The sequence below is a fragment of the Daucus carota genome, chromosome 3, assembly GCF_001625215.2.
Source record: "Daucus carota subsp. sativus chromosome 3, DH1 v3.0, whole genome shotgun sequence".
In the NCBI taxonomy this organism is placed as follows: Eukaryota; Viridiplantae; Streptophyta; class Magnoliopsida; order Apiales; family Apiaceae; genus Daucus; species Daucus carota.
The window spans coordinates 48,330,121-48,347,891 of record NC_030383.2 but is presented as its reverse complement, the minus strand read 5'-3'; the positions used below and the strand labels follow the sequence as shown (position 1 = coordinate 48,347,891).

General features: G+C 35.3%; 2 protein-coding genes across 2 annotated transcripts; both read right to left on the bottom strand.

Annotated features, from left to right (window-relative positions):
* Window positions 1-937: 937 nt before the first annotated feature.
* On the bottom strand, window positions 938-10,655 carry LOC108215304 (DNA (cytosine-5)-methyltransferase DRM2). The gene is made up of 10 exons (XM_017387748.2): window positions 10,431-10,655; window positions 8,347-8,396; window positions 8,057-8,194; window positions 6,903-6,993; window positions 6,634-6,683; window positions 5,784-5,906; window positions 4,626-4,725; window positions 3,074-3,174; window positions 2,253-2,972; window positions 938-1,702 (listed from the first exon to the last, which is right to left on the bottom strand). The coding sequence occupies exons 2-10, from the start codon at window positions 8,347-8,349 to the stop codon at window positions 1,271-1,273; spliced, it is 1,758 nt and encodes a 585-aa protein (XP_017243237.1). The 5' UTR covers window positions 8,350-8,396; window positions 10,431-10,655; the 3' UTR covers window positions 938-1,270.
* A 2,677-nt stretch (window positions 10,656-13,332) lies between these two features.
* On the bottom strand, window positions 13,333-14,838 carry LOC108212596 (polygalacturonase-like). The gene is made up of 2 exons (XM_064090087.1): window positions 14,714-14,838; window positions 13,333-13,771 (listed from the first exon to the last, which is right to left on the bottom strand). The coding sequence occupies exons 1-2, from the start codon at window positions 14,836-14,838 to the stop codon at window positions 13,333-13,335; spliced, it is 564 nt and encodes a 187-aa protein (XP_063946157.1).
* Window positions 14,839-17,771: the final 2,933 nt, after the last annotated feature.

The following is a 17,771-nucleotide window of genomic DNA, read 5'->3' as shown; positions in this document are numbered from 1 at the left end:
TTTCCAAAAGAGTTACAAAAGTCTTGTAACCTTCTCATGGTTTTACCCCAACTCTTACTACATGTTGCCTGTGGCCATATATTGCATTCTATGAGCTTCGCTACTATTTCGAAATGGGGCAGTTTATTGCATGATTACATACTCAGACTCTTTTACATATTTTTGTTGTATTGTCTTGTCAGAAACAACTTAAATGTGGCATATTCAGGGTGTCATCTGATCTATATTGTCCGACGTGTCAACTCTGATGACTTGTCCGATATAAGTTCATTTACAGATTTGTAGGTTTAAGTTGATAAGTACATTATAAGTCTATCCGGGTACAAATACACCTGAGCAGACTTCTGATCGATGCTTCAGACAAATTATTAGCATTTTACTCGGATATAAGCCAGATACAAGAAATTTGATTGAACGAAAGAGGGCCATTATTCATTAGCTAATCACTCATTTAAGAAATGAAGAAATGATTTAGAAATACTGTTGGAGATGCTCTTGAGGTATATCTAGTGGTTTTGTCCGCAAGGTCTCGACCACTTACAGACACAGGAACTGACGGAAGAAGAAAAAATTTCTTAGTAAGGGACAACAGTTCGAATCACCAAGTATCCATTCATAGAATCAATAATTTATGCGGAATATAAATCTGTGGTACTAACACCAGTGTTCTAAACCTCCCAGATTAATCATTAAAAAATATTTTACTAATTTATTGATTACATTTCAATTTGACTAAAAATCCCAGATTTATTAAAAAAAAAACTCTAATAAATCTTAAATTGGTAAGTTTACCAATTAGTTATAATTCCCAATTTCTGCAATCAATGTGTATACCTCAAAAACCACCAGACACAATATCAGTTTGTTCATATAGAGACTAAATTTTAAATAAATGATAATATAATTGCATGTAATATCCAAAGCAACTCCAACCATAAAATGCAAAATACAACTTGTTCATAATTAAATTGATCATTATTAAAACGTCAGAAAACAAAAGGCTAACTGGGGTGGGGCACTACCTTCATGGCTTCCTAAATCCTAACAAGGGCTCTTTGCTGGAGCAGGAACATAGAACAAGTAATGTAGACTTCTGCAAACCAACTCCAAGTACAAGTCTTTGTGTAGGACTGAGAAAATACAACTAGTAAACACTGCGTTCATCCATCCTACTTGTTCTTAATTACACATAATCAAGATTAAATGAACAGCAAGTTAAAACAGAGACTGGCGCTAAACTAAGAACATAAAGAGACGGATAAGGAATGAACTAACGCCTGCTCATCATGCACTTAACAAGGTCCAATATACGAAAATAATCGTAAAAGAGCGAAGAGTGTTCACCCTCAAGCCCATCCCTGTGATGCCTATTACTGCCAGCCAGATTGTTGCATGGACTACCACCAACAATCAAGTCAAAGCCGCCGAATGAAGCCATGTAGTGCTCTAGCCTATCAGCATTCAGTTTCTGGACATCAGCAATGTGAATCAGCGTTCCTTTTTGGTTTGTCTGCTCCCACCAGCTCCTGACAATGTTTCTGTTGACTTCAGAAATCTCCACCGAGACAACATTTTTCAGACGGATACCAAGCCGGTGAAGGGCCACCTCTGCACCTCCGATGCCAGAAAAAAGTGACAACATATTAATCCCACCAGGAAACAGATCCCTCAGCACAGACAAGTGATAGGCCACAGTGTCAACCTGAAAATAATTGATATCATAAGTAACAGAAAAAGAAAATCGGCCTTGCCAAAGTTCTTCCCAAAATCCTGTAACTTTTTTAGAGATCAGTGCACAACTCCTTGGTGTGTTAATTAGCACCAGATATTTCTGCAAGTGCAGTTCAGTCTCCAAATCTCTGGCCAGCTGTGTAGGATTTGTGTTCAAAGTATGCGAGGTTCGAACTATAATGGTCAAACCGTTCAAAATGAAACTTTGATGGTTAAGGTGTATTTTTGTGCAAACTTCAGTTGCCAGAGGTACAGAGACAAAACAAAATATATATCTAGGGATCACATAATACCCTTATACATACGAGGGGAAAGCAAATTTTACAAAAATCATCCTTTCAGTAGATTTCTGCTGAGCAATACAGAACTCTAAAATTTATAAACCCCTGCAACAAGTAGTTGTTCGAAACAAAGAATTTGTTTAAAAGAGGAAGAGATTTTTAGCAAAAGAAACTCTCAAGATTACATAGGTTTGAATTTTAATATATGATAATTCTATGAGATAAAGGCATAATATGTACCTGGAATGAGTTGCCAAGAGATTTGTATCTATCAGTTCTACTTATACCACCTCCCCTGGTATGGTTTTTAGGGAAACCCAGCAGCATCTCCACCTCATCACACTCTAAAGGTGCCACCTTATTCCTTCCTACCCAAACAAAGTTCCACTTCTTGCATTGATCAATGACATACTTCTGCACACTCTCAGGTGGATCATCCTCATACTTTTCAAGAGCTTTGCGGATTCTGTCAGTGAGTCTAGCACTCCCAATACATGTCTGCAAACAGTTTAACTTTGTCCGGGTATCCCATGCAGGCCACCATCTCTTTGTCATAGGCAAAGCATCGTGTATAGTCCGTGGAGGAAGTGGCACAAGCATAAATCTGTTGTCAATAGGCAGGTTATGGACATAACCTCTTTTCCTTGCAGCAGCACATAGATGTTTCGAATCAACAAATTCTGGTTGGACATCATAGAGAAAGCGAGAAATGGTGTCCCAGACTCCTTTTGGAGCCAGAGCTACATTCTCGTAGTAGAAGTATGGTGGTCCAATTGCTGCCTCTGGAAGGTTTCTATGAATTACTAAACTCCCTTCTGCTGTAGGCAGTCCAAAGCCAACCATTGGTATCGGAAGACGGATAGTATCATTGTCTTCAGCAGCATCATAAGCCCCTCTTCCCCTTTTTTTCTTTTTCAGCAGTTCCAACTCATAAAGCTTCCTCTTTCTCTCCAAGTGCTTCTGCCGTTGTCAAAAAAAAAAAACACACGATAATCTTTAACATCATGATTTAACAAACAATATACAAACTATAAAACAAGTAATCCCTTAATTTCAAGCACCTTGCTCTCATCTGGCAGCTCCCTAAAAAAGGTATCATCTGTCTTTGCCATTTGAGCAGCAGTTATAAAATCTGTTAGTTCGGCAATTGAAGCCTCAGGACCTGTAATAAAGAAAATCGAGCTTCAGTGAAAGACACAAAAGTACAAAACAAAGCTTGCTGCTTTAACTTTGTAAAAAATGGAACAGCAAGCAAAAGAAAAATTAACATAGCACAAGTCTATATTGACTTCGGATAGGGATGGCAACGGGTCGGATCGGGTCGGGTTTCTTGAGATCCAGACCCGATCCATTATATTTCGGGTCGGGTCGGGTCCGGGTCCGGAAAATGAAGATCCGATCCCTCAGGTTTTTTCGGGTTTCGGTTCGGGTCCGGGTCTAATTCGGATACTTAAAAAATAAAATTAAATAAAAATCAAAAATAATATATCTATAGAAAAATATGATGATTGATTTTTTTTAAAATTTAGAAATTTAAAAAAGGGATTTACAGATTTCATTTAGTACAATAAACACGTGAAACATGTTAACTTCATTGTATACAATTATTCAACTTATCATTTATATTTTATTATTATTATATTTAGATTTTTAAATGCACAATAATTTAGAAAAATAAAATATTGATGAAATGAATATAAATTATGTATTGCGCATATAAAATTAAGTAAAATGTTAATATTCATACCTAATTAATTCATAATATTTCAATATATATACTTTACGTTAACATATAACATATATATACATATAATATTTGTATCAGGTTTTTATCGGGTTTCGAGTTCGGATCGGGTTTAACTCGGGTTTCGGTTTTCGGGTCGGGTCTCGGTTCGGAATACCTGAGATCCAGATCTAGATCCAAACTTTTTCGGGTCTAAAAATAAGATCCAAATCCAAAAAAATCGGGTTCGGGTAGATCCAATCGGGTCGGAACGGGTCGGGTATCCATCGGGTTGGGTAAAACTGCCATCCCTAACTTCGGATGGGGGTTGAACACCTGTGAAGAGGTATATTTACATGCCCAAGACTTAACCAGAATACACATGTCGTCACTCCACAGGAAATCATACATCATCACGCTTTATCAAATAACAATAATATGCAACCTAGTCAGCTTGTTTGCAGTCCGAAGTCTATCACTAGTTCATCAAAAAGACAAATGGACTCGGGCAATTAATTTTTTCTGAAACGAATCATTTCACAAATTTGAAACAGCTAGAAGTTACCTCCTTATAATTCTGCTAACCTAGAGAGTACATCTCTTCTACTCTCAAGTCTCAACATACCTAATTCAATACAGGATAACTAGATTCAACTGTTACCAACTTTAACAAGAAAATTAAACATGTTTTTATCTAAAACATAACAACCAAATTAAAATGATAACCTGATATATAACTGGATCAACAAAGGGTATATAACAAACAAATGCCTTCATCAAGATGATGCATCATAAAACAGTAGCTCTTACACTAGTAAAAGAAAATCTGGACGCAATAAACACTTTAGACAATGCGAAAACTAAGATGCAGAAGAACGAACATTACACACCACATCTGTCAATGGCTATTAAGGCTTCTTCGATCGAGTATTCCATATTTGTCAAGGCCAATACTCTTTTGTCGTCCAATGATGAAGAATTTGTAGTATCCTGCAACAGAATTTAAAATGAAAAACTTGTATAAATGATAGCACAATAATCACAATAAGCACATTCATGTTCAACTTCATTTGTTAAAAGATAATTACAGTCCTGTTAATCAATAACCGTAAATCTCTCTTATGTCTCTCAGTCACATTATATATACCCCAAAAATGGAAGTCAGAGAACATTTTAAGAATGATATTAAGTTGACCAAGTAGCATATAGATGAGGATAGCACGAGAGTGCAACTCCAGTATTTTGCAATGGTAGGTGTCAATAATTATAAAAAATAAAATCAAAAGCACATTTTTACAATGCATAGGAATCAGGTAGACTTCCAACCCTCATATCAACTGGTAAGAACTGGCTACAGAAGCACAACTACAAACATCTACAACCACTATAAAATTTTGTATTTTCCTAATCAATATGGACTCTATTGTGCTATATTCTGAATTCATGATTAGGTGGCACCCACGACAGAAACATGGATCCAACAAATGGAGATCAACATGTTTATGAATAACAAACAGTAAATTAATACAATACCAAAGATACAATGATACCACCACAAACATTTATTTATATACATGGTCCAGGACCATATTTTTGTGATATTTGATAACATTTTGGTTGATTAAAGCGAAACTGATTACAAAATTTCAAGCACGTCTGGACAACAGGGTTGTGCAGAGAGGAAAGGTAAAACGCAAACTATTTTAAAACTTCTAACCATAGTTAAAAATTGCAAGTCCCACAAACTAAGTGTCCAGAATGTTCTGGTCCTCAACTCATGTTCAATGTATGAAACCAAGAGTCTCCAATATTATTCATGGATTTAATTTACGATGAACTCTAGGAAGAGTCTAGATATATTTGTCTATCTATATGAAGGCTGGAATACCAGCATATGCAAGTCAGAAAAGATATAAAATCAAATATTTTAAGAAAATTTTCTTTTGCCAAAATTGTTCAAGTGTGGTACCCAATAATTGCTGATAAATTTGCTAGATATAAGCTGCAACAGAATGTACCACTCAGTATTTGAATTTAATATTACTTACAGCTATCTCACTTGCACACCAGCTATCTGAATCTGAGAGACCATCCAAGAAGCCATCATCGTATGCTGAAGAGCACTGATCAGAATCGACAACTTGTTGTGGCTCAGGAGAATTTTCAAGAGCCTGCAAGATACTACAAATATAAATGCCAGACCTACGTGTATAAATGTAGAAAAACGTTAGCTTATATGCACTTGGAAATAAATTCAGGCCTCACTATTACCCAACAAAGGAGTATAGGTATGTAGTCCAAGCCTGCGTACTCAAAGTTGGCACACTTAGCAATTGGTTTGTTGATGATGTAATTATATATTTATGCAATATTCATATTGATATAAAAATTATTTATGGTCTGCTAACAGCATAGATGTAAACTTCTAATTTCGATCACATGTCCTATACATTACACATTGATCTCCAGATTGTGTAGCTTAAGTGCAAGAGTATTCTTACATCGAGTCCACTTGTAATCTAGATGAAAAGTTAAGTTGCGAGGGTGTGTCAATAAGTTATTACCGCACTGTTTTGCAGTTACTTGACCAACAAACTAGATGAGAAGTTAAGTTACATAAAACCTCTCTAGGGTATTAACTTTAAAATGGCTAAAATAAGTTAAAAACAGATCATCGTAATCCCATTGTCTTAGTATTAGCACAATTACAGGCGAATAGTTAGCCTGAAGGAAATAAGTTTTAAGATTATTGAGAAAACACCTAGTATATACATCAGATGACAATCATATGTAGGCTTAAAGACTTTATTGAATATGATATATATTTTGAACCACACTGCAATTATCCAGTACATCTAGTAAAATCTAATAAAAAACAATCCAAAAGGAAAGACTAACCTGCAGCACAAGAACAGTTTCTAATATCGATTCAAAATCCTCTGTTTCTCCTGCACAAGTAGAAGATAAAGGTGTTGAAAGAAGCTTCAGGGAGTTAACAATTGACAGGCATTGGATCAATGGTTTCTTTCCCACTTCTTTGCCAAGAGAACATAGTTTTTAAGTCTGACTAGAGATGATAGTGTCCAATAAAGGGGACAAAAATAAAGGGCAAAAGAGGCTCCACTGAATTAAACATATTACTTAATTGTGGTAAACAATGCAAATACCGTTTTGCTCAATTGCTTTAATGACCAATTCTTCAGGAAACTTCATGTCATGGATCAACCTATATTTGGCAGAACCTGCAGAAGAACATCCCTGACATGCAAAAGATGTACTTGGTGGTCAGTCGAGATAATTTGATAAATGTATTCGTATACATGCACAACATAGATAAAAGGCAAAGTTGTTGACAGAAAAAATCAAAAAGTAGTGCAAGTAATCTAAATAATCATTTTGTCAAACAAAAAAAAATAAATCTATATAATCATGGAAATCTAGTCTGTCAACTCAAATATATGATGCCCAGTGAAATGTGAAAGACAGGAACTAAAAGCTAACATAGATTACTCTTACGAAGTACAGCCTTCAACACAAAAAAGGGCAATTATAGCCAGTTCAGTACATTTTCAGTTATCACTCTCAACTTCATTTGATGGAATGGGAAGAGATGAAATAAACCACTTAAATATTATTTTTTTAATGTGGCAGGGAAATATCTTGTTTTATATCCAACTTTCAGATGGTCCTCTATGCAGATGTCTCATGTCTGACATACTGTTATAAATATTAAAGCTCATCTTAAAAGTCGGAAAGGGTTTTTGAATTGATAATGCAGGTAGCCAGATACAATAGAACTCCTTCAAATTAATACTCTCTAAAGTGATAACCTCTCTATACTGATAAAAAGTCTCGGTCCCAGATAATGATCAATATGAATAAATAAACCCCTCTAATATGATAACCTTTTTAAAGTGATAAATTTTTCCGGCCCCAATGATATCACTTTTAGAGGGGTTCTACTGTATAACAAAAACTAGCAGTGGAGTTGATGTATACAGCTGAACTATACTGACAGGATAGAGGGGTTGGGCAAGTATAACAATGAGAACTGCATGTATGATTGTAATGTTTAAAAATGTACACAGCACACAATTAAAGCCAAGCACATTCTAATACAAAAGAAAGTCTTTAAAAACAGATGGGTTCTAAATACATTAAAAGTCTCAGTGGACAGCCTTAAGATAGATAACGAAGAAGAATGAAAAATAACATAAAGATGCCGGATCCATTTCACAACAATGTAGCCATTGAATTGCTTTTAAATTTTGACAGAAGATTCAAAATGTTACTTCAACTTGTTTAATATCATTACATTTACCTCACCACTGCCAGCATTGACATCTCCATTAGGAACTGAAAAACTGGAGCTTGAAGATGGGGGGAAGTTTCCAATTTCCCTTTCATCATCTGTATCCCAATCAATGTTGCAACTCTCATCATTTGAAGCATTCCCATCCTATGGTAACCAAATCACACCAACGGGAGTTAGAAGTATCAGGTGTGAAATACTCCTTTCTAAAAGATTGACAATTTCACAGATGCAATATATAAATAATCAATTAAGGAAGACTCATGCAAAAAGATATCATATATTTTGAATCGGAATACCATTGTTAAGTAATCTGTTGGTTGAAGGTAATCTTCGCAGATGTTTCAAGCTGTGAAAAAAAAAAAAAGAGATCAAAACATGTTAATGACACTTCTTTCTTGTTGTAGACATGCCATCTAATATTTTAGTATATGGCTATCCTACCTACAATCCCGGCATATAAGCCTATTTACTCTAAATTATGAAGAGTATTTCCTATAAAATATATTTCCATGAGTTTTTCTTCTACCATGTTATAAAACTTGGTGAGAAGTGGTCCTACAAAATTCCCTAAAATGAACTAGAAAGTGCTCTAAACTGGTACATGAGATTATTTCAAAGAATCGAATGCGACAGAATGAGTACAAAGCATAAATAGTAAGATTTTAGTCCATGCAACAAACATAGCCTAAAGAAAAAAAAAATAAGGATCTGCATAATATGATAGTTTCTAATCAAACTCCACACTAGTTTGCATAGAGATAACTCGGAAAATTTCAAAATTATTTCTTTCGCAATTCAAAATAATAAATTAAACTCGGGGAAATGAACCATTAGGCGGCATATAAAATACTAATTTAGAATTCAAAAGTGAAAAGGAATACATGAGTCATTATTTTGTAACATAATACTGATTATAACATATGACTAAAACCTTTAGTGGAGCAATCATTAGTGGCCACTAGCCTAGTGGCAAGGCTGCTTCCTAGGGGTGTGCAAACGGTTTTAATTAACCGAAAACCAAACTGATTAACCAAGGAAAAAATTCAGTTAGGTTAACAATACTTCAAACTTCAGTTGGTTCCATTTTCGGTAAGGATATTTTCGAATTTCAATTATTCGGTAATTTGGTTTTTAACCACGCCTAACTGAATAACTGAATTTACTAAACGAATTAATATTAAATTAGATAATATTATACACATTAATAGTTATATATATAATCATACATACATAGATATTGTGAGTCTCTAAACAAATCACAGTCTGAGATTCTGAGCATCTCACATCCCTAATCGGCTAATAAAATCGCTAAGGTAAGTCCTTAATTGATTTGTACCCTAGTTGTTCCATCGATAGATAGGCGATACTCATACTTGCTTACCTGGGTGCTTATATCTTTGACTTTACTTGCTTACTTTAAATTCATAGTCGATTATTGTATAATCATGAAACCATGAGCATCAAATCTTTGAATTTATGAATTGTTGTATCTAGATATGTGATTAACTAAATAGCTTAATAGCATAACTGTTGTATGTGAGTATTGTTTCAAGCATATAGACTAGTTGATTACAGATTTACAGGGGCAGTAGGCACTACTGCTTCCAACCTCCTGATAGCCAAAGTTCATGGTTTTCAATCCCCCCCCCCCCCCCTCCCCTCCCTTCTCAGTGTCCTTACACATTTAGTGTAATTAATAATGTGTAACATACCAAAAATCATCAGGGCATGTTGGTGATGACGTAATTGTGAACTGCATTTTGGAAAAATTAACCCAATTTAACAGGTTTCCATATTTTAATGAGGTCTGGAAGTAATAGAGGCTGTTTCAGCAAAAACAGTCACAAGACCTAAAATTAGGAAACTGGTTTCTGAAGTAATTTCTAGGGTCAAAGAAAATAAAATCCGAAAATTTTTTAGTATGGATTTTAACATAGCTCAAAAAGGTACAAATCTCGGTTCAACAAAACCACCAAAAATCAGCCCAATTTTTTTAACCTAATTCATTCAATGTGTCAACTGTTCATCATATCCCTCAAGAATCAAACTTTACACAACCCAACACACCAAATACAACACAAACGAAATCATCGACTCTAAGTACCAAATTAACAGCTCAAATCACCGAATTTCCAAATTTCAAGATAATAAACCAAAACAACCCAATATACATAGAAATTGAATATAACACCTCTCAAATAAAGCCAAGATTTTGTTCAAGTCTACAACTTTGATCTACAGCCATCACAAATGTGCATCGATCCCACAAACAAAAAAAACCCTAATCCCATACATCAAGATTAGGGCTTTAAAATTACAAGTAACAATTAAGTAACAATCTTGAAAAGAAAAGGGCATGCAAGAATGAAAATATACTTACAGATAAGGATATAGAGAGAGAGTAGAGTGAGAAACAGAGTTCCAGTGCCAACAAAGCTGAGCAAGAAAAGGAAAGAAAGAATTATATGTATTGTGCTTTGGTTTGGTGGGGAGAAGAATAGGTTGCAAGAAGATGAAACGCGCGACCTCGTTTAATTTCAATTTCACACGCTCCACGTAGGATTAACAAAATCATGACAGTAATATGTTGTTGTGTTCCAAGTGTGTTTGGTAACAAAGTCCGTTCATTTTTTGTTGATAAATTGTGCGTGAGTCTCACGCTCTTGAAATGAGAGTTCACTTTGATATTAGTCACAACACTCGTTCAATTATAGCAGATTCTACTCTCTTCTAAAGTAATTTTTTTTTTTTTGGAGTCTAGCAGATTCTACTCTCTTCTATAATGAAAATTGATAAAATCAATCAATATACTTATACAAAGGAGAAACTTTTTTAATTTCGGGTGTATTTGAAGCAAGTTTCATAATCTGATTTTGTTTCAAATTATTTATGGAATATAGTAACTTGAAAATTTTAATCTGATTTTGTTTCAGATTATTTAATTACGGAAGAGACAGATTATTTATGGAATATAGTAGCTTGAAAGTTTTAATCTGATTTTGTTTCAAATTATTTAATTATGGGAAAAAGTAGCACACAAGTCTCTCTGCACCTATAAATACCCTTATAGATTGTAGGGTTTTGGATTATCTAAACACAATATTCTCTCTCTCAATACCACAACCCTACCTCTCTCTCAGTTCACTTGCTCGAATTCTACTCGGAGGCGTCGTTCTTCTGCAACGATAAGTGAAAGCTGTTTATATAGTATTAAAAAAATAAAGGTTGTTGCAACCAAAGGTAGTTATAGACCGTTATATTGGAGTCTGACAAATCCAAACACGGGAAAAGAATATATTCTTTACATGATATTGGTGGTTGATATTAATAAATTAACTATTAGTGATGTATGTTTGTTGGTTATTCTTTTATAATATTTGTTTTGTTCATCGGACATGTTTGTTGTTGTTAATTTTTATATAATTTATTTTGCATATTGGAAAAAATTATTCATGTATTATTTGTTTGCTCCGTTCAAGCAACTTTTAAGAGGGTAGGTATAGACTGTTATCTTACAGATTTAAGTTAAATGTTTTTGTGCACAGTCAATTCAAAAAAATTGGAGGAATGTGACAATGTAAGAACATGATTACTTAAAAAAAACAAATAAAATTAAGATTCGTCATGCTTTAAATTGTTAATTACGTATGTTCATTTTTTCACTACGAATTATAGTCCAATTTTGCAATTTTATATATTAGTATTGGTATTACATCAAGATTTTTATAATATAAATTTATTTTATCCTACAAATATTAATTTTCAAACATTAATATACTTTTTGGACAGCCACAAAATTATTTTATTTTACAAATATTAATATTGAATCATTAATATAATTTTTATAGGCCGCCGCAACGCGCGGCTTCTCGACTAGTTTCAATCTAGTACTCCATCAGTCCCATTTGACTAAACAAACAGTACCTCCATTATTTGAAAAGGGCATCGGGTTTACTTATGTATCGGTCTCTCTGACCCTACTTCCGAGTTAGTGTGGAGATTATATTCAGTCTATAAAAACATGGCACTGACTGAAAGATAGTACTCAAGAGTCTTCCAACACTTGAAGCTTGTTTCATGAAGGAGGAGGGGCTAGTACACTCTCCACAGCTTGTTCCTCAATTTCCCTCAGTGTCGTAATGAATGTCTGTACTAGCAGGGCGATTCTATTGCTACATTGAGGGAACAATCAATGGTGAGGAGAAGTCAGTGCATAAGATCTTCTACCTATTCAACTGCACTCCTATATTTCAAAAATATTTACTTCAAGAGGTAGAGTTCTCTTTGGCCTAGCTGCTTCTGGTTGCATGTGTTTACTTTCCTCTCTTATCTGTGTTCAAGTATGTTTTCCTATATTACCTGCATATGAGGCTGCACATCGTCTTGTTGGAGGATTTTATTTTAAGGTCAGATTGTATTTTCTCCGGCAGTATATTCGTGCTATTGTGCAGTCTAGGAGACTCTTCGAGATACTATTAGTTCACTCTCTCTGTATAAAATAAATAATTGGTTCTTAATGATTTAAGCAGAGAAGTAAGATGGACTCAGGCGGAACTTACTGTTGGACCAGGTCGCGGATACGAGTGATTAAGATGAATGTTGAAACCTCTATCTTTGGCAATGAAAGATAGTAAGGTCCAACCTCTATCTTTGGCAATGAAAGATAGTAAGGTCCAATACTCAAATTAGTGGTGGAAACAGAACGTCCTGATTTCTACTCTAATTCCTGATGAACTTCAAATTATAATATGAAAGTCCAAATTTAGGCTGTTCTCAAAAAGTCTTCAACGTTTATTGACGAATCCTAGTTCTGTCCCTGGTCCCATGATCACATTGGACATGGCAGGAGCAATTTACAGCAGAGGCAAGACTTGGATATATTGTACTTTCCGATTTCTTAAAAATATTTGATGGCTTTTTGAACCCTTAATCTTATGACAAAAGCTAAATATAAGTATATGCTTAACAAGATTAAGATCAGAACTATATATAGGACAAAAAATTTCCATTATAAAAATTTGAAAATATAAGTGACATTACATGTTGATCTAAAAATGTAAACTAAAATCTCATAATCTATGCAAAATTTAACTTTGACAAAAAAAAAAAAAAAATTCAGCCTACCTACACATATTTGAGAACAATATAAAGATGGATCAGTTGAAGAAAACTTTAGGAACTACTTCCCCTCGTACTTCCCCTTTTGCATTGCTCGAATAAGATGTAGCCTTCTTCTTTTCTTGACTCGATCTTAAGTGTATAGTATCCAACACTATGTCTTCTCATGGCACTGTTTTGCTGCATTCTATCTTCACCGCGGTCTCTCTTTTCGACGTCCCCATCACATTCACAAATTTCACATCACTCACCTTCACAGCCGAATCATGATCTTCGCACTTTTCATGATCACAATAAAACTGATCAATAATTATAGGATTATCGCGATTCTGACAGAGTATATGCTCAAACCTTATGTTCCTAGCATACCCTTTTCCGCCCTGCCATGTCTTAATTCTAGCACCATTCGTCGTGCCAGTGAACACAGCACCTATAATTTCAACATCATCGACGTCATCATAATCGCCATGCTTCCCTAAACTCCCTACACTTATCCCATGACCAGGGCCACAAATAATGTCATTGATTCTCAGCTTCTTAGAACCGCCTCCAATAGATATGCAATCGTCTCCGGTCCCTATGTTACAATGTGAAATTATACACCTAGAGGGGGGGTGAATAGGTGTTATGGCTAATATGACCGATTTTTAATGTTACCGAATATTTATACTGTCACAGACAGCTTGCTGTTAATTATCAGAGTAAACAGTCAGCTAGCTAACAATGCAGATGCAATGCAAAACAGATATAATCAGTAAGCTAGCAACACAGAGAATTTTAGCCAGGTTCGACCCCTAACCCTAATGGTCTACGTCCTGGTCCCCTACCAACTGGTAAGAGATTATATTATTAATCAATAATGTCAACGATTACAATGATTCAATAATATAACTCCCTTTATCCCTTGTTCCTGTTATCAGCTTGCTGAAACCCCTGAACCACGAACCAAAAGCTCTCCAAGACCTATACTTCCCAAGTATACTCTTCTAGCTAACTAGTCCCCTTGTTCCCTTGTTTCACAAGCTCGATACACAGCAACAAACCTTTACACTTTGAACAATACAATGTATGAATGTAATACAACTGAAACTATGAACTCAATATAGATATATAATCAAATATAAGCACTAGAGCTCAAAGTAAGATTTTGCAATGAAAGTGTGTTGTATTTCAGAAGCTTGAAGTGTGTTCTTGTTTTCACAAAACGGAAACCACACTCAAGTTTATATACCATCATTCCAAACGGTCATAACTCAACAAACTATCCAACGTTCTTGGTTCAACAACCTCACGTTTAATTTGCTTGAATAATGAACGTTTGAATAATGTTATCTTTACTGAGTAAAAGCATAAAGACGTTTGAAACAACTCAGTAAACGTGTATTTATAAAACCATAATTTGAAATAGGATAGGAGTAGTTTTAGAGATAAGATCGAAAGATATAAAAACTCCTATAAGTTAGGAAATCGTTTTTGTTTGAAATTCTGATTTAAAACTGAGCTCTAATATTTATATAAGTCATATATAAATATTAAAGTCCTTACAAATCGATTCCTAATAAATCTCCTTGCTTTTTGACTTCAATCCTTATCCATTTGTTATTCTGTTCACGCTGTAAGCTTGCTGATAAGCCTGTATGATAACCTGTAAGCTTGCTGACAGTGAACATAATACTGAATCATGTCAAGCTGTTAGCACATTCATATATAACTTTGATAGCTCGCTAACAAGCACCAGTTTTATGCTATTAGCTTGCTGGCAGTGTGATCATCAAAACACTGAGAGTATCAATCTCCCCCTTTTTGATGATTACACCATATTTAGGAAAAGTAATAATACTCCCCCTGAATACAGCAATCTAATATCATTAATCTTAACAGATAAATCAATTCAGCATATAAACCCAATATAACAAATATGACATGCTAGGCAGTAGATATGTCAATCAAATTATGCAACCAAACTTACTAAACCAAATACTTGCATAGATAATTCAAATAAAATCCTAAACCAGGATAAACCACCTGGTATCCAACAATTATCCAAAACAAATTCAACCAAATTCAACAACTTAACAAACTTAGTCTGAAACAAGCAAATAGGGCCAATAAAGTACTTAAACACAGTTAAGCACACACAAGTCTTATTAATATTAATAGATAGATTCCTAAATTGTCTCCCCCTTAATCATCCAAAAGGGTAGAAATTCAGGTCTCCCCATCATCCTTGTCAGACTTCTCCTGTGCAAACTTCTTGGCAAGTTCCGCAGCAACACGATTCTCTTCCATCAGCAAATTTCCAGCCGCAGCATAAACAGAATCAGTACCTGCAGCCTCCTTAAGAACATCCATTGCAGTGCGTGGCCGTGGACTCTCAGTACCATCCTCAGTAGAAGTAAACGTGAACTTGACATCAGAGGATCCGCAAGAACCAAACATCCTCTTGCGTAACTCATATCCAAAGCTACCAGAACTACACTTCTCAGGAGAATTACCAGTCTTTCCTCCAAAAACAATATCCTTCCAAAAATCGAACTGATTTGACAATTCTTCCATCTGTTCAGAAAGCTGTTTCTGACCATCCACCAACTGCTTATGGTTGGCTCGCAGTTCCTCCATGTATTCCAAAATTTCTTTGGCAGAAATACCCAAATCAACACCAGCAGGAGCAGTAACAGGTGGAGGAGTAACAACAGGAACCTCCAACACCGACAAACTACCATCTTTCTCAATTTTTAAATTTGACTGAGTCAAACATTTAACATCCAAAAATTCTTTTGCAGCAAGAGACTCAACACCATCAAAACTGACACCAAACCACTCGAAAATTCGAGTTAAGAGTAAACCATAGGGCAACCCAGCAGAAGACTTCCCTTCAAGAACCCCAAGCATATTATTCAAAATCAAATCCCCAACATCAAATGGCTTCCCAGCCATGATCATAGACACCACAATAACATCCTGAGCAGACAAGTTTGAGCGAGTACCCAAACGAGGACACAGATTTTCAATCGACACTTTAAAAACAGCATGCGCTAAAGGCAGTATTTGGGTAGTAGAGGGAAATGTTTCAGTAGAACTCTCAACCCCAAACAAAATCTTAAACTGATCTTTAACTTGAAAATCATCAAAATGTTTAAACCCGCGTTTAGTGTGTATCGAAACAGGGGAAGGAGGAGCTTGAATAATAGCGTTCAAGAACATAGGTGACAGAGTAATCTTTGTATCAGAAACAAACGACACAAATTGACCGGAAGGATTCAGATGCAAGTTTAAATAAAACTCACGCACAAGTGATGGATAACAAATCTTCGGTAAATCGACAATAAAAGACTCAAACCCTAAGGCAGAAAATAGCTTAACAACCCCGCAATTGAAGAATGCCTTACCAGAAAGAGGCTTCCCAAGGATAATCTTGCGAGTAGAGATGTTGTTATCTGATTTCTCCTTTTCACTAGATTCAACTTTTGCTCTCTTCATATCCTTGTCGGAGCGCTGAACACCCGACTCCTCACCACCACTATCAGAATCCACAGTAGCGATAACCACATCGTCTTCGTCGATTAGCTTGCGACCGGAAGTAGGAGTTCCCGTCTTAAGTCCAGCCCTAGTTTTTCGCCTCATTGCGACTCGGTATGCGATTGACGCGATTGTGATCAGTGTATAGCGATTGAAAATGAGAGATGAAACCCTAACTGGTTGTTGGGGGCTTTTAAAGAGGTAGCTGTAAAGACTTGGAGATAGAATATATCTCAAACTCTTTTGGATCATATTCGGGGGAGGGTTTTTAGGAATAAATCTAGTTAGATTTATTTTATTCAAACAATTCATTATATTATCCGTATGTAATCTAAAAATTTGTTACCGTGACTAATCTCAATTCCACTTAAATAGTGACTAGATAGAAATTCAAATTTTAACCTAATCAAGAAACCACATAGATTAGCACATAATCACGTAACACAAATTTTCACATAAATTCATAAAAATCAGCACACAACGGATAGTTGATTTATGGAGTAAAATTAACTAAAAACTCTTGAACTGACCCGCATGCAAAAATAATTCAAAATATGTAAAGTACTAAGAGTAAGCTGATAGTACCCGGACCAAGCTTATTAGCTTGCTGACTGCACCTCACACATACCCAATTCCCTTCTCAGCACAACATATCTTTCTTCAGGAAGAGGTTTTGTGAAGATGTCAGCTAGCTGATCTGTTGTAGCCACAAAAATCAGCTTGACAGCACCCTTTGCAACATTGTCTCTCAGAAAATGATGTCGAACATCAATATGCTTTGTCCTTGAGTGATTGACTGGATTTTCTGAAATATTGATTGTACTTGTGTTGTCACAAAAGATAGGAGTTTGCTTGCATTTGATTCCAAAGTCCTTCAATTGTTGTCTCATCCATAGCATTTGAGAGCAACAGCTACCAGCTGCTAAATACTCCCCCTCAGCCGTAGATAGAGCAACTGAAGTTTGCTTCTTGCTTAACCAAGAAACTAAGCTTTGACCCAAAAATGCACAAACACCACTTGTACTTTTTCTATCAGTTTGACTACCTGCATAATCTGCATCACTATACCCAACAAGATCAAAAG

Bases quoted from the DNA above. Each gene is read 5' to 3' on its own strand.
- LOC108215304 (XM_017387748.2), bottom strand. The intron at 6,684-6,902 runs GTATTTGCATTG...CTACTTGTGCAG, and splicing joins TAAAGCAATTGAGCAAAACG to GAGAAACAGAGGATTTTGAA. The intron at 5,907-6,633 runs GTTAGTCTTTCC...AGTATCTTGCAG, and splicing joins AAACTGTTCTTGTGCTGCAG to GCTCTTGAAAATTCTCCTGA.
- LOC108212596 (XM_064090087.1), bottom strand. From the start codon at position 14,838: ATGTTCACTGTCAGCAAGCTTACAGGTTATCATACAGGCTTATCAGCA. The intron at 13,772-14,713 runs GTAAGGACTTTA...CCCCCCCTCTAG, and splicing joins GATTTATTAGGAATCGATTT to GTGTATAATTTCACATTGTA.